The 15,289-nt window shown below is 36.1% G+C and overlaps 1 protein-coding gene across 1 annotated transcript; it reads right to left on the bottom strand.

The window, feature by feature from the left end:
- Positions 1-8,478: 8,478 nt before the first annotated feature.
- LOC104893206 (hypothetical protein) lies at positions 8,479-13,699 on the bottom strand. Its single transcript, XM_010679301.4, has 4 exons — positions 13,229-13,699; positions 11,246-12,888; positions 9,858-9,904; positions 8,479-8,952 (listed from the first exon to the last, which is right to left on the bottom strand). Exons 2-4 carry the CDS (start codon positions 12,632-12,634, stop codon positions 8,847-8,849), a joined length of 1,542 nt encoding a protein of 513 aa, XP_010677603.1. The 5' UTR covers positions 12,635-12,888; positions 13,229-13,699; the 3' UTR covers positions 8,479-8,846.
- Between the last annotated feature and the right edge of the window lie 1,590 nt (positions 13,700-15,289).

Raw genomic sequence — 15,289 nt, forward strand, 5'->3', positions numbered from 1 at the left:
GCACATTAAAGATGTGTATAAAACTGCTTTCAAGACTCATAATGGTCATTATGAGTTTCTTGTTATGCCATTTGGCCTAACAAATGCTCCAACTTTATTTTAAGCATGGATGGATCATGTTTTCAAGCCTCTACGATAGTGTGTATTAGTCTTCTTTGATGACATATCGATATATAGTGCAAAATCATTAGAAGATCATTTAGCACATTCAGAAGTTGTTTTTAGTTAATGCATTAACACACTCGTTTTGCCAAGAAAAGTAAGTGAGTAATTACAATAACCAAAGTTGAGTATCCAGGATCCTTTATCTCAGGTAGAGGAGCAGAAACTAATCTTACTAAAGTAGCTACTGTGACTAAATTGCGTGCCCCTCAAAATGTGAAGCAACTTAGAAGCTTTCTCGGTTTGGTTGACTATTATAGAAAGTTTGTGCAGAATTATTCTTTGATTAGCAAACCTCTCACAAACTTATTGAAGAAAGGAAAATTCTTATGGATTAAAGAAGCTACCGAGGCTTTTGAACATCTTAAAGTGGCCCTCAGTTATGCACCAGTGTTAGCCTTGCCTGACTTCTTCAACCATTTTGAGATAGAGACGGATGCCTCTAATGGTGGTATTGGTGTTGTGCAAGAAGGTAATCTTGTAGCCTTCTTAAGCAATTTTTTGGGTCCTAAATGGAAGAGACTGACTATGTATGAGAAAAAGCTCTTGACAGTGGTGACAACAGTGCAAAAATGGGAACAATATCTTTCCATCAGCAAGTTCATCATAAGAACTGATCAAGAGAGCTTAAAATGGCTTCTTCAATAAAAGATTTCTACTCCTTTCTAATAATTTTGGCTTTCCAAGCTAATGGGCTTTTATTATTTTTACAAGTGTGGCATGGAAAATCTAGCCGCAAATGCATTGTCTAGAGTAATAGTGCTAAGATCTTGCTTACGGCTCTTTCAGTTTTGGATTTCAACCTCAACACTCTTATTCAATCTATTTATTCATTGGGCAATAACATTACTCAACTTCTCATGCTTTGCAACAAGGAAGTCCAGTCCCTCACTTTACTCTCGTTGATGGGTTGATAAGAAGAAAATGGAAGATTTTTATTGGTCTTGATGATGGGTTTAAGCTTCAAATCATGACTTGGCTACTCATCTCCTCAAGGTGGTCATTCAGGAAGAGATGCAACTCTATAAAGGATAAAAATACCCTTTTATTGGAGGGGAATTAATGACACTAATTGTTACAAGCTTTGTCAGAAATTGCCTTGTGTGTCAAGCTAGCAAGCATGAAACTCTTGTATCTCCTAGACATCTACAACCTTTACCTATTCCTCAAGGAGTCTGGATGGATATATTAATGGATTCCATTTTTGGATTGCCAAGGTCTCACGGTAAAGATGTCATTTATGGTTGTTGTTGACAGACTAAACAATTTTGCTCATTTTATAGCACTAACATATCCTTACTCAACTGCGGATTATGAAGGTTATCGTTCTCTTGATCCTCTTATTACCAACAAAATTTACATAAGTCGTCATGTTCTATCTCTTGAACAAACCGTATTGTACACTAGTTGGTCCCAAGTATTCCATGCCTTATAAGCTTCCTTTGGTCTTAACTTATTATTGGAGTCCCACTAGTGTTACTCGTGTGTTGTCCTTGGCTACACCCCTCCACTCACCTACTAATGGCCAAGACCCCCTCCGCTGGTGTCTGTTGTTGGCTACGCTCTTACTACTACATTTTTAATCAAAGGCAATGGCTAAAATTAGCTGATGCGACGCTCGATCTCTGTGGCTACGCTCAATCTCTGTGGCTACGCTAGTCACACTCCGTTCCCCCGTGTCGTCTTTTGGTCACGCCCCCATAGTAGCATCTGCTGCTTGCCACGTCCTAGCTGTGGCATGTAGTGTCCAGCCAGCAGCCATATCCTCTGCACACCACATCTCACCCATGGCTTCCCTCATACATCACACTAGTCCTGTGATGTATGTTGCCCCAGCTTCAGCAGCCACGTCGTAGCCTGCTCGCATGACTCCCCCCCTACTCCAAGTCCTTGTGCTGTCATGTCTAAACCCTCCTTGAGTTCTTCTCCCACTTTTCTCTTTGTGTCTTCATCTTGTCTAGTGCCTCGATCCCCCCTTCCCCCCCCCCCGCTTGTCTTAAATCAACATCCTGTGGTCACTCGATTAAATATGGTGTTTCAAAGCCACACATTTTAATGAACTTAAAAACGGTTGTTATTGAGTCGGAACCAGCAACTAAGTATAAGCAAGGGTCCATAGACTCACGTTAGCGTCAAGTCACGCTTGATGAATATATGGCTTTTGATTAAAAATGACACATGGTAGTTGGTACCTCATAAGTCGTAACTATAATGGAATTTACTTGGTTGTAAGTAGGTTTATCGGATTAAATACAATTTTGATGGTTCAATGGAGCGGTTCAAAGCCATACATGTTATTTTTGGCAATCATTAGCAGACGGGTATTGATTATTTTGAAACCTTTTGTCATGTTCTATTGTTCGCTTAATTCTTGTTATTGTTATCTCCTTCATATGGACTATTCGTCAATTAGATGTCAAAAATGTTTTTCTTCATGAAGAGGTTTATATGCGTCAACCTTCATGTTTTATTCATCGATCCAAACCTAATCATATTTGGCGTATTCGTTAGTCCATTTATGGTCTGAAACAAGCCTCTCTTGCTTGGTTTTCTTCTTTCATCAATTTCTTATTATCTATTGATTTCAAGTGTAGTAGTTGTGACACTTCCATGTTTAGTTTCAAATTTCCTAGTCATCTTATACTCCTATTATATGTAGATGACATTGTTCTCACTGGGCATATGTTTATTCTTATCTTTGTTCTCTCTTTTCAGTTTGCTATGAAGGATTTATGGGATATTCATTATTTTTTTGGGTGTTTAGATTATGTGTACTCCATGTAGTTTATTCTTATCTCAACATAAGTATGTTTCTTATTTACTTTGCAAATTTCATCTTCATACTGTTAAACCAGTTCGCACTCCTATTGTCTCTAGAGTGACATTGTCTCTTCTTGACGGAGAACATCAACCTGATCCAAAGATTATCATAGTATAGTTGGTGTTTGGCAACACTTAACAATGACTCGTCCAGATATTGCTTATACTATTGATATGGTGTCTCAATTTATGCATGCTCCCTGTACTACTCACCTTCATGTTGTGAAAAGAATTTTCCAATATCTGCAAGGTACTTCGAGTTTGGGCTCTTCTTACATAACAATAATTCTCCTATTGTTGTCGTTACGTACTTTGATGCAGATTGGGCAGGTTGTTTAGATACTCTTCATTCTAATATTGGTTATGCAGTTGTTCTTGGCAAGAATTTGATTTCTCAGCGCTCGAAAAAGCAATACACTATTTCTAAATCCTCCACTGAAGTTGAGTATCGAGCAGTTGCACACACCACTGCACAGACTATTTGGCTTCGACAACTTCTTGCTAATCTTGGTTATTTTCTTCGACAACCGATGATTTTGTATTGTGATAATATTTCAGCTACACTTATCTCACATCCAATCTCGTTCATTATAATCGAAGTAACCATATTGATGTTGAATATCACTTTGTTCGAGTGATGATTGCCAAAGGAGGACTTTTGGTTCGACATGTTCCTACTCAGTAGCAGGTTGCAAATACTTTTACCAAAGGCCTATCTACTGATTTGTTTATTAAACATCATTTCAATATATTTGTTATATAACCCCGTAAAGTTTGAGGGGTTGTATTAGGGTCCGTTCTATTCAACTTATTTTAACGTATTTAAAATCTTATAAGATCAGATCAGATAAAATAAGATAAGATGTTCTGTTAACTTATCTTCACTCATTTTAGAAAAAATAAGATAAGATAATATAAAATCAGATAAGATAAGACAAAATAAGTTGAACATAACTTACCCTTTGTGTAATATCGTATGTAAAAGGATAGAAAGGGCTTTTAACAATATTAGTGTTTGTATATATCATCATATATAGTGCCATGGTTAACCAATCTACATTAACCACAATTCATCTTCATTACTCGTACAACTCAACTAAGTGTTCCACCATATTTATAGTAGAGTTTTCTATTGTTCAATAACTCTTTATTAGGTCTTTTATTATTGCATGGCTACTTTATAGGCAACGAAAAATAGTACATGCATCAAATGCTTGGGCATGTATCCTTGACTCATAACACTCACCTCTTTGTTTTTCCTAATATAGTTTTGTTTTTGCAAAAGTTAGAAGAAGTTTCAGCCAAATCCTTACGAAATCCTCAATAATTTCAGACACACCTCTAGCTAACTAATTAATTTCAAGTCCAACAATGCCTTTCTTGAATCAAGTTTCTCCTGTCCAAAAACATATAATTAATAACTACTTTTATATGATCTTAAACGGTCATTCAAGTAAGTATTTGAAAATACATTTTATACATACTATCTCTGCTTTCTTTAGATACATGCAATATTTGATTATTTTAATCCATTTATTAAAAAGGTAAATGTTGCATTTCAAAATATATATATGCTTGAAAACCAAATTTCAGCATCTTATCCAAAAAGTTGATACAAAAATAATTGCATAGTCCTATAGGTTTTCTCTTACTTATATTGAAAAATTAGGTCAATAAATGGAACAAAACACTATTTGGCACTCAAGATTGATGCATCTGCTCGAAAAATAACCTAACTACAAAGCTTACACTATACAGTTGCGGGTTGATGAGCTCAATTTTTTATTCTTTGAACTTGTTTGACAAGAAAAGGACCATAGACCCTTTTATTTAAATATTCATGAAATGTTTTAAGGATTTTGCGCCAAGTAAATTAGACTTGGAAAAATGACCCGATTCGAATCAGATTCGAAAATGACTACTCGAAGTTAAACTTAGAAGGTAAATTGGCCCAAATCGACTAGAATTAAGCAAACCCGAATGTGACATGACTCGAAACAACTCGTGTTATACTCCCAAATGTGCTGCTCCACTACAAAATAAACCAAGTATTATTTTTTAATACTACATTAATTACTTAAATGTTATCTCCTGATTGTTATTTGTAATTATTGACTTAAAATATATTACATCCTTATAATCATTTTATTTTTAAGTTATATATATTTAATTCAATTATTGACATTGACTCGAAAACAAACTCAACCCTAGTTTTTATACAAAGGAACTATTAACTTATTATTGTGTTATATCTAGGTTAATATATATATATATATATATATATATATATATATATATATAATATATATATATATAGAGTCCGTCCACGAGCTCTCGAGCCGAGCTTTGCCTAGCTCAGCCCAGCTCGTCAAAGTCTCGACCCGGGTTCGAATTCGAGTGGGGCCACCATGAGTCGACCTTTGACCAAGCCGAGCCCGAACTGTTCGCGAACAGGATAAGCTCATTATCACCCCTACTTATGACACTTAATTTGATCCTCAAGAGTAAAGATACATATTCTTCTTCATCAGTCACTAAACTTTGTTTAAAAGGACGGAAAGTGAAGGAAAGAGAGGACAAAAAAATAATATGAGAGGTGAAGCTTCCTTTTCTCTCCAAATCTCCCTTGTTCTAAAAGTATAATGTTTATTGAATAGCGAGGGAAAATTGATCCACGACTCTCCCTCCCCTTTTCCTTCCTTCAACATCTTATTTAAACAAAAACGTCTCTCTCTAGCCCTTCTCTGCCTTCTCTCTACAAAAAACACCCTCAACCCTCCTAACCCTAGAACTCACCGGAGATCCGGCGCCGCGCAGGTTTCCGGCGGGTCCCCGGCGAGTTCCCTTGTGTTCCCTCGTGTTTTTCTTCACTTTTTTTTCAGTTGGTTTTCTTATTTTCCTTCCGCTTCGTCGGCACCTTCCTCGTCCCCTTCATAGTTTCGTCGCGGTTGTCCAGTCGTTTTCTCCACCACCCTACCTTTGCAGCTCCGCGACGTGATTCTCCCTCATTTTCACTGTGACTTTTCTCTATCCACTGGTAGGCTCCGATTGGAGGTTTCGCTCATTCCACGACTCACCAAAGTTTCCCATCCTTCACCGTTCAAGGGAGTTTCCAGTGTCGGTAATTCTACTCTCCCATTGTATGTTTGTAGTTGCGAAAATCATTTGATAAAATCATACTAAAGGATAACACAAACAAGTTTGATTGGTTTTTGGTTAGAAGGAGAGAAGAGTATACTCTGTTGTGATGAAACTGGTTGTATCGGGACTGGGATCGAATATTGCAATGTATAGTGTTTATTAAGTGTTTACTTGTGGTTTTGGTTTGTCTTTCTAGCTGTCATTATTACTGCCTTTACTTCTAGTTTCAATGGTTCATTTGGATAGTATGGAGGAGGATTCGAGTATAGCTTTATTCATGTTGCACCACTTGGATTTCTTGGATGATGAGGATAGAGTTCTTGAGGATTTGTTTGCAAATACTACTGGACCTAATGAGGCCATTCAATATGTGGCCTTCTTAAAAGAGATTGGTAATTCTCTTTTTAAAGTGAATGAATTTTGCAAAGCTTATGAGACATATAGGAATGCTATGAAGTGCCTTTGTGTTACCATTTCTACCATGTATGAAGAGTGCTCTGTTCATAATATTGATCTTGAAATTCGAGAGCTAGTTGTTTCTCTGCAATTGAACATTGCAGCATGTGAAATCAAACTTAGCTTGTTTAAGGAAGCCATCGGTTCATGTTCCTTGGTGTTAGGGGTTGACAAGAGCAATGTGAAAGCTATTTTTAGGCGAGGCATGGCTCTAACAAAAATTGGTAGTATGGAAGATGGTTACACTGACTTTAGGATATCTAGAGGAGTTTAGCCATAAAATAAGGCGATTGCTTAAGAGATTGCAAGTCTCGAGGCTGTCCTTTTTCAGGTTCCTAGGGTTGATGATGCTGTAGGTCACCACTCGGTGATTAGTGGTGTAGATAGTGGCGTAGGCCCACTCGATGCTACGGGTACCCCATTGCTGGACCTTGGACTCACTACAATAAATGTGGATGTCCAGGAAGAGGTAAAGAGCAAGTTCTCTTCAGAAACAGCAATGCAGATGAGATCATGACCAACTAGGATATGAAGTGGGTAGAAGAGGCTCCTTCGGATAACTCGCAGTGTGCGGAGCCTCGTTGTGCAGAAAACATTCGAAAGATCCCATTCGTCAACAAGAGAAAACCATCCTCACGCCTCCTGATTTCACAATCAGATATAGACAAGTTAAGGAAAGGGAAAGTAATCCAATTCTATCAATTTTGAAGGTTCGCACCTTCACTTCAAAAACTGAAAATTTGAAAGAGGCCCCCTGCAATTCTGAATTGCGGGTCGCACAGGTCTCTAATTCGGCTTTCATTGAAGACGAGGGCCTTCAGGCTAGTATCTCATATCCGACATCGAGTCCGAAGGATGAAAATCGAACATGCACGACTCTTCATGAAATGCAACACCAAGAGGTAAGTATCGGTACCTCAACTAACACAATTTTGAGTGTAGGTATCCAAAGGCAAGATAAACGCAGTTATTTGGATCATTCACTCAAGGAAGACAACGCACAGGCGAAGAATACGAGAAAGAAGACAAGAAGCTCAATTGAAAGGCTACGAAGACCAATTGGACAAGGTGCTCTCCAGGCCAAAACTTGGTCTAGCAAGCCAATTAGGAAAACCATCAACAAAGGTGACATCCCTTATATCGGATCCAAAAGGAAAAACAATGCTCCTCTCTCATCAGACCTTCCTTATCATGTTCGAAAAAAATATACTTCCTCCGTTCCATAATAAGTGAAACACTTCTCTAAAAAAGCTCTCACATAAAGGAAAGAAGTGTTTCACTTATTATGGAACGGAGGAAGTATTAATTTTATTTGTTCTTGCTTTAATGTTTGTAATTGTCAGTGTCTCAGTCCAGTCGAGATCGAGGGATCGCATGCAAGCCTAGCGTTTGTTGCTAGCAAAGATGCAATGATCCCTAGATTGTTCGTAAGTTGTATTTCGGTTTTTCATTAATGCATGTTATCTCGATGTCAAAAAAAAAACATCTTATTCAAACAAGGGAACTATTTTTCCACCCTTTTTCTCTAATTCATCTTTATAACAAATTGTAAAATGGACAAGGAGTGACATTGATATAATTTTTTTGTCGAACTTGCATAGGATAACTAGCCTTTTTAGGAGGAATTTATAGCATTATTAGAAGATCGATGGTCACAACCTTGATGGCACGAAGTTCTTTAGGACTTTTCTCTCATGCACATTACCTCCTAAGTCTTAATTTGTTTTGTAGATGCAATATCCAGTATGCATTGTGTCATAGTAAAATAAGAATCAGAGCTGGCCTTGTGCAATATTCAGTCTTTTCTAGTTTCCTTTTCCAACATGAAATTCTCTGTTTACGGGAATGTTACATGATACCTCATTCTATTGGACTACTGGTGTCAACCATGTCACTCCGTGTCAAAAGAACTTATATTATTTCATTTTCTCACTCTGGAAGTAAAAAATGAGCAGCGATTCAACGTAGTCATACATGAATCTGAACTATACAGGAGAATTTGTCAAAGCACCTACCTCAAAAGCTAATATTCAGAAAAAAGCAAACTGCACACTGGCCTATATATCACATGATTTTTGCTGAAGAAACAGATAAGCATATTTAGGCCCCCAAACTTTTCATTTAAGGCAGAGGGGGAGAAAAAGAATCACAAAGAACGCTGCACAAACAACCAAATTCCCAGAAATCCAGAAACATATGTTCATCTAAACACAAGCCCGGAAAAGCAGCTCTATATGACAAACTAGCTATGAGTTTGGTAGTTCAGCTTATCTAACTTGTGTGGATGAAACACATCTCCAAAGTTTGGAGCGTGGACTTTTATCCAAGAGCATTAGCAGACCCACATTATTTGCCGTCAATTCAAACATATACCTGGAAATTTTTATAAAAATTAACATGACTGAGAATCATAATTACAAATTATCAGACCAAGAAACAATCTACAGTTTCACCCATTGGATTACTATTTAAGACAACTAGATGTCTTGTGTTCTAATGTTCACCATTGACAATATTATCTTATATCATAAAGCTATTTTTCCAATAAGAACGATCATTACGTGTATCACAAAACTTCAATAGTCTTCACTTTTCAAAGCTACTTCTTACATAAGGGGTGCAATCATAGTAGTACACTTATGGTTATTCACAGAAACACACAGCTAAAAATTCTATGATATTTCAGACTCAAATAATGTCATTTTTGTATGCAGCAGTGCAAACATGTAGTTATGAAGATTTTAGGTTAAAGATTAACTTCGTAAAGATTTAATAAAAGCTACAATCTTGGGAATTGAGTACATAATATAATCAGATTTCATTTTGAGAAGTTCGCTGAAATGGTTCAGGAGGCCATCAGTGTCTTGCTTTTGTTTTTCATAGGCAACTAGGCGACAAGATCAACTTAAATCAATATAACATGATAATACATAGGCTGAAAGATATGTAAAAGATTAATTAGATTTCAACTTTAACGAGCTCTCAGGTAGAATCAAATAACACAACACTCTAATCAAATAAAATGACAGTCTAATCCGATCATTTCCTCTCTCCAATTCTCAGCCTTAATTAACTTTTTAATTTTTAGAACAAAGTGAAATGAAAAGTTGGCAACTAGATCTCTCACACAATATAGTCAAAGATTGTATTTGTAGCTAAAAGAAAACACAAATTGCGGAAAGAAGACAATCGGTCCATAATTTCATATCTAGAGTGGTGAATTTAATTGGAAAGTGAAGTTTGAACCAACCATCAGGACCTAAAGAGTGGAAACTTACTTGCTTTGGCGTGCTTTCTTTCTCCAGACAATGAAGGACAGGATCCACTGAAAATGAAACATGAAAAGCATAAGAAGGAACCTACCAGGAAAGAAGGAATCAGTTCTACATGAAGGCACACATAACAGCTAAATACCAATTAGCTGAGGGATAAAAATTCCAAAAAAAAAAATTCAGTTCTAAAAAAATTAATTGCGTACCAATTAAAATATACTTTATATATCATGTCTCTAGGACTACAATTCCATGCATATATTGGTTCAAGAATGAAACACTGGAATTAGGGAAGAAAGGTAGGGGCGTAGGGCACTCTGACACAAGGAAAGAGTATTCATCCCTTTATTACTTTATCTGGAAAAACATCACTAAAGTAAAAATACTAGCTGAGCACATTAGGTGTGTTCTATTCAAAATATTTTTGCTTATCTGAACTTGTCCAAACTTAGTAGACCTTATTAGTAATTATCTGAACTTATTTTGTTAAGTGTCAGACCTTATTTTTACTTATGTTTGCCGAACTGAAGTTAGCTGAAGTTATTAGACATAATCCGAACACTTTTTTTTGGATAAAGACTCAATATAAGGTGAACAGAAAAAAATCTACCTGCAAGGATTTTAGACATTACAGAAAGACAGTTTGCAAGCATGTATCTCTACAAGCTTAGAAGAATAGGCCTTTGCTATACCAGACTTAAGTGTCAATCTAAACCCTTTGATCAGTCACTTCCCAAGTCAGCAATGACAAAGGAAAGCAAGTGCAACCATAAAAAAAAAGCTAAAGTCAGATTTAGCCATAAATATAAACTCTTATCTCAACTTATTGCAATATATCTTAGTAGTGATTTGCCTGGACTCTTGAGTATCTGTCATCTGAACCTCTCCGACCTACAACTTTCTTCTATGGTGAAACAAGCAAAGCCTAATTGTAAGTTCTCAGCTGATAGCAATCCTTTAGACCAAACAGCATCATGCATCATTACATTGACATCAACTCACACTGTCCAGTTATTAGTCCATATCATTTCATCTACATGCATTTAAAATCATTTCACATTTCCTTTGATTACTATCTGGGAAATGCATTGAAACTGTAGAAGAGACAAGCATCAGTCTTCTGCATCTTTAAACCAAATATGTACAAGGTGATAACATAAGATGATAGTAGTCTTAACAATTAATTTGCAGCAGCTAGGGAGAAATAATAAGGTATAGCAGTGAAAGAGGTCAGCCATACCCATACTATGGTTTTTCATCATATGCAGAGGTAACCAATACCTTAAAATAGTAGTTTTTGCAGGGTGCATACAATGAAATATACAGACAAAACACCAGAGCATCATCCAGTCATGCACAAAACAAGGCCAAAACATGAATGTACTAGGGTTTACCTTAAACACCGCCATGAAGGAAAAGCTCCTAACAATGGATGACTTCTGAAGAGGCATTTGCCTTGCAGGCGTCATATCTTTGTACAACTGTTGAGCAATTTCTCTAAGTAACATAAATTGTGCTTTATCAGTCTGCATTGACATGATTGTCTGTCTCATTGATTCTCTATCAGCCTCGAGAGCCTGAAGTCTAAAGTACAATTTCTTAACTTCAGGATCTCCTAAGTCTCCCCGACCTAGTGATCTTGGTGTGGCTACATACTCATCCCCCAACTTCGCTCCTAGCTTGGGCTCCACGTAACTGTTATAAGGGCCCCCAGGATGGATAGAATCAATGGTATAAACTCTATCACTCATATCATCTTCATAATCGGATACACTGTCCGACTTTCTTAATTCCTCAGCCACACAATCCAGTTTTTTAAAACTTGTACCAAACCTTGGAGAATCCATTGAGTGATCTACTCCCATATCTCTACCATAACCCAATACCGAACTTGAGTTATCAGTGGAAATCCTTGTCGAATGTCTAGATCGCCTTGGAGAATGACCAACGACAACCTTCTCTAGAACATTTCTGGAACCAAACTCCACATTCATCTGATCAGCATTAGGAGTTCCTTCCAATTTATTGATCCTGTATTCCAAGCTCTTCAGATCTTGACTTCTTGGAGTCTCACCAAATGGGTACTTTTCAATATCTACATCATCGTCTTCAAGCTCTAATTGCTCCTGTGATTCATTTATATTGCATCTTAGTGGAGGATAGGCACACATGTGAGGGTCAAGTTGACCTGTCAAATCACTAGAAAAACTTTGGTTGCGACTATAATCACCCTTCAATCCCTCTGCCTCGTACTCCGTCAGGCCATAGCTCATCATTCTGTGCTTATACGCTTGGATTTCACAAGTAAGGGACTGAATGGTTTGTTCTCTTTTGTATAAAACCTCCTCCAAGGCAGAAATCTCTTGAGCATCGTGTGACATCTTCTCCTCAGAAAAACGTTTAAACTGGCGAGCTTCCATTTGGACCTCTGCCTTCTCCCTCTGCAGCCTCAAAATCATGGACATGGTCTCATTAGCAGCGGATGAAGCAGCATTCCTCTCTTCTTCCAATTCCAAGCATAACTCCTGAATAGTAGCCTGCTGACTGCTGAGTGTTTCACGCAACATTGCACACTCATTTTCGATCCCAACACGTGCCACAGGCAAAATGTCAAGGCCTGGGATGTAAAAACGGCCGCTCTTTTCATACTCATCGTATTTCCTCTTCACCGACCGTATCCAAGCTCCATTCGAAGAAGAGCTGACTGTTAAAGAGCAACTACATCCACAATCACAGCATTGCTCCAGGCTCTTCGATGGGAACGACACAAATTCCGTATCCATATATTGGAATCTACACAAAATTCTGAATGCATTCAAACTCAAGTAGGTGATTATGCCAAATATCTCCCAATCAGCTTCAACAACCTGATACCGAGCTCAATAAATTCATCAAAAAGCTAACAATCTCTCTCTGATAATATACATCTCCACCTTTCCCCCCGTGCTAGCTACGAGAAACTGCAAATGTGTAGCCCCCTTCCCTTCTAATGGACCAAATCAACGAATCTCTCAGATCGTCGGCGTGAGATGAACACCTATAACATAAAATACATACAAATATATATAAAAACTATGAACAATTAACCATCAAAAATAAAAAAAACCGAGATTATAACCGTTAATTTCTCCAAAACCAATCACTGAACAATTAACCTAATCAATTACAGCTTCAATCAAAATTAACAACAAATCTTGAACTCCTAAATATCAAGAATATCGTCATTAGCAATATAACAATCAAATTTATCAATTTTTCGGAACGACCAATTCAGCACACGCATTTCCGACAGAATATTTTGACAAATTCAAGGAAAAAAAAGCTGGAAAAAGAAACAACGTGGACAGCAAATTAGGAGTGAGAAAGAAATCGCATACCTCAAAAAAATATAATAATCTGGAAAAAAAATAACGAAGATTAGGTGAGTGATCTGAAAGCGCCTTCGAAGCAGAAAAAATGGAGAAAAAGATTTAGAGAGAGAAAGTTTTCTCTCTTTCTCCCGAAAGAGGAGAGAGAAAGTGAAAGCGAGGGAAAATGGAAAAATGAGGGGAGAGGAAACGAAAAATCTGTCCGAGGGAGGAGAGAGAGAAGGGGAGAGGAATTTGGGATTTTAATTTTTTTTTGAAACCCTAGATTTTGAATTTCTTACTAAGAAAAAATAATGTGTATTTCGAAAGTTGTGAGATTTGACCTGTTTTTATTTGGGTTTTTGGTGTTTGTTTTGGGTTGTCTCGGTTGACGTGATGATGATGGATATTGGGGAGAGAGAGATTGCAGTTAGCGGGGAAATGATTTGTTGGAAATGGAGGTTGGGCGGAATCAACAGAAAAACCGCTTTTCGTTTTCCTATTTTTTTTGTCTTAAGAAAGTTTTTGTTTCCTATTTTGGTGAAACTTGTTTTATAAAATTGAAATTTAACAGTACTATTTTAGATGACATCAGAATCGTTACCAAACTCAAGTTAGGTTTAAAGGATGATTATGGGAATGTAGATAGGATACATATTCATCAAAATAGATGTATAGTTTTTTACGGGAATATATATGGGATAAAACCTCTCTCAAAATAGATAGTATAATTTATGTTGATGAAGATTTAACAACAAAGATGTATAAAGCGGTATACAATTAGGGGCGGGAAAAATATAAACAGGCGTCCTATGTATTTTCTAAAATTTTGGCTTTTGAGTCGTCGTTCAATGGAGATATAAGATTCTTAAATTTGAAAAAAAAAAATACTTTTTAAAACAATATCATGTTACAACATATTAGGAAAAAAACATATATGCTTAGGAAGTGTTGTTATTTTCCCCATGTTTTATAAATTAAAATTGTTCGAAAAGGAAAGTAAATGACAATAGCCGAAATTTAAGAATTTGGGAGATGTGACCCTTTAATGGGATGAAACTTTTAGAAAGGCAAAGAGATTACGCGCACGTGAATATTGAAGATGTAAAGAGTAGATCAATGGGTTTTAATTGTCATTAAATCTTTATTATATAACTTAAATTGTCATATATATTAAATAATCTTTTCTTCTTCCTACTTGCCGTATATATTTAACAAGTTAACAATGGAATGAATTTGAAATTTCTATTAAGTATCAAATTAAAAATAATGATTTCTTCTTCCTACATATGTGTGAAAAACTCTAATAAAAAATTAAATTGAAAATATAACTTGATTGACGCAATTCAAAGAAAAAATAAAAACTTGAATTTCATAACAATAATTCTATTGGTAAGATTTTAAGACCTAAATGTTGATTATTATTCGGTAATCTCTATTATATAAATCAAACTCTTCACTTTAGTATTATTCAACGATTGAACTTGATACACAAATTCTTACACTATATCTGAGCACAAAGTTTCTTCTGCTTTATATTTCCTTCTCTCAATTATATATTTGAATAATGGTGAACAAATAGCAAAAAAAAAACCAATGAAATATTAATTTATGAAAAATATATTATAAATAATTATAAATATGTATGTTTGAATCATATTTTTTTTGTAACACTGTTGAATAACTAGTTGAGAAAAAAAGCGTTAATATGACTATAAACACAAATTTTATATGTCTGTAAAATAGAATGAAAAGATGTGAACAAATGATAATTTTATTAATATCAAACTTTGAGTATAATCTCTAGTATATATGCACTGATTCAATCTCCAAGAATGATTTTGATTTTTCTTGAATCAGGGTCTCCGGGCTTGATCTCCTTCAAGTATGGGTTTTAGAACAGAACGACTTTGATGCTTGTTCTTCTTCTAGGTTGGATGATTTAATTTGGATGTATAGATTGGGAGAGTTTCTGAACTCTGGAGCAGCTTTCTCTCTCTTTTGTTTTTAGTATTTTGTTTTTCTCCCTAACAAGTGAAGAGGAGAACTCTATTTATAAAGTTAGGAGAACCTTAGGATTTTCACTTATCT

This window comes from Beta vulgaris, chromosome 5 (assembly GCF_026745355.1).
Source record: "Beta vulgaris subsp. vulgaris cultivar EL10 chromosome 5, EL10.2, whole genome shotgun sequence".
NCBI lineage: Eukaryota > Viridiplantae > Streptophyta > Magnoliopsida > Caryophyllales > Amaranthaceae > Beta > Beta vulgaris.

What these genes read in the sequence shown, in the direction of transcription:
- LOC104893206 (XM_010679301.4), bottom strand. Translation starts at nt 12,634, where the DNA reads ATGGATACGGAATTTGTGTCGTTCCCATCGAAGAGCCTGGAGCAATGC. An exon ending in CCTTCATGGCGGTGTTTAAG is followed by an intron (nt 9,905 to 11,245) that starts GTAAACCCTAGT and finishes TTTCATTTTCAG; the next exon opens with TGGATCCTGTCCTTCATTGT. An exon ending in AAGAAAGCACGCCAAAGCAA is followed by an intron (nt 8,953 to 9,857) that starts GTAAGTTTCCAC and finishes AAAAATTTCCAG; the next exon opens with GTATATGTTTGAATTGACGG.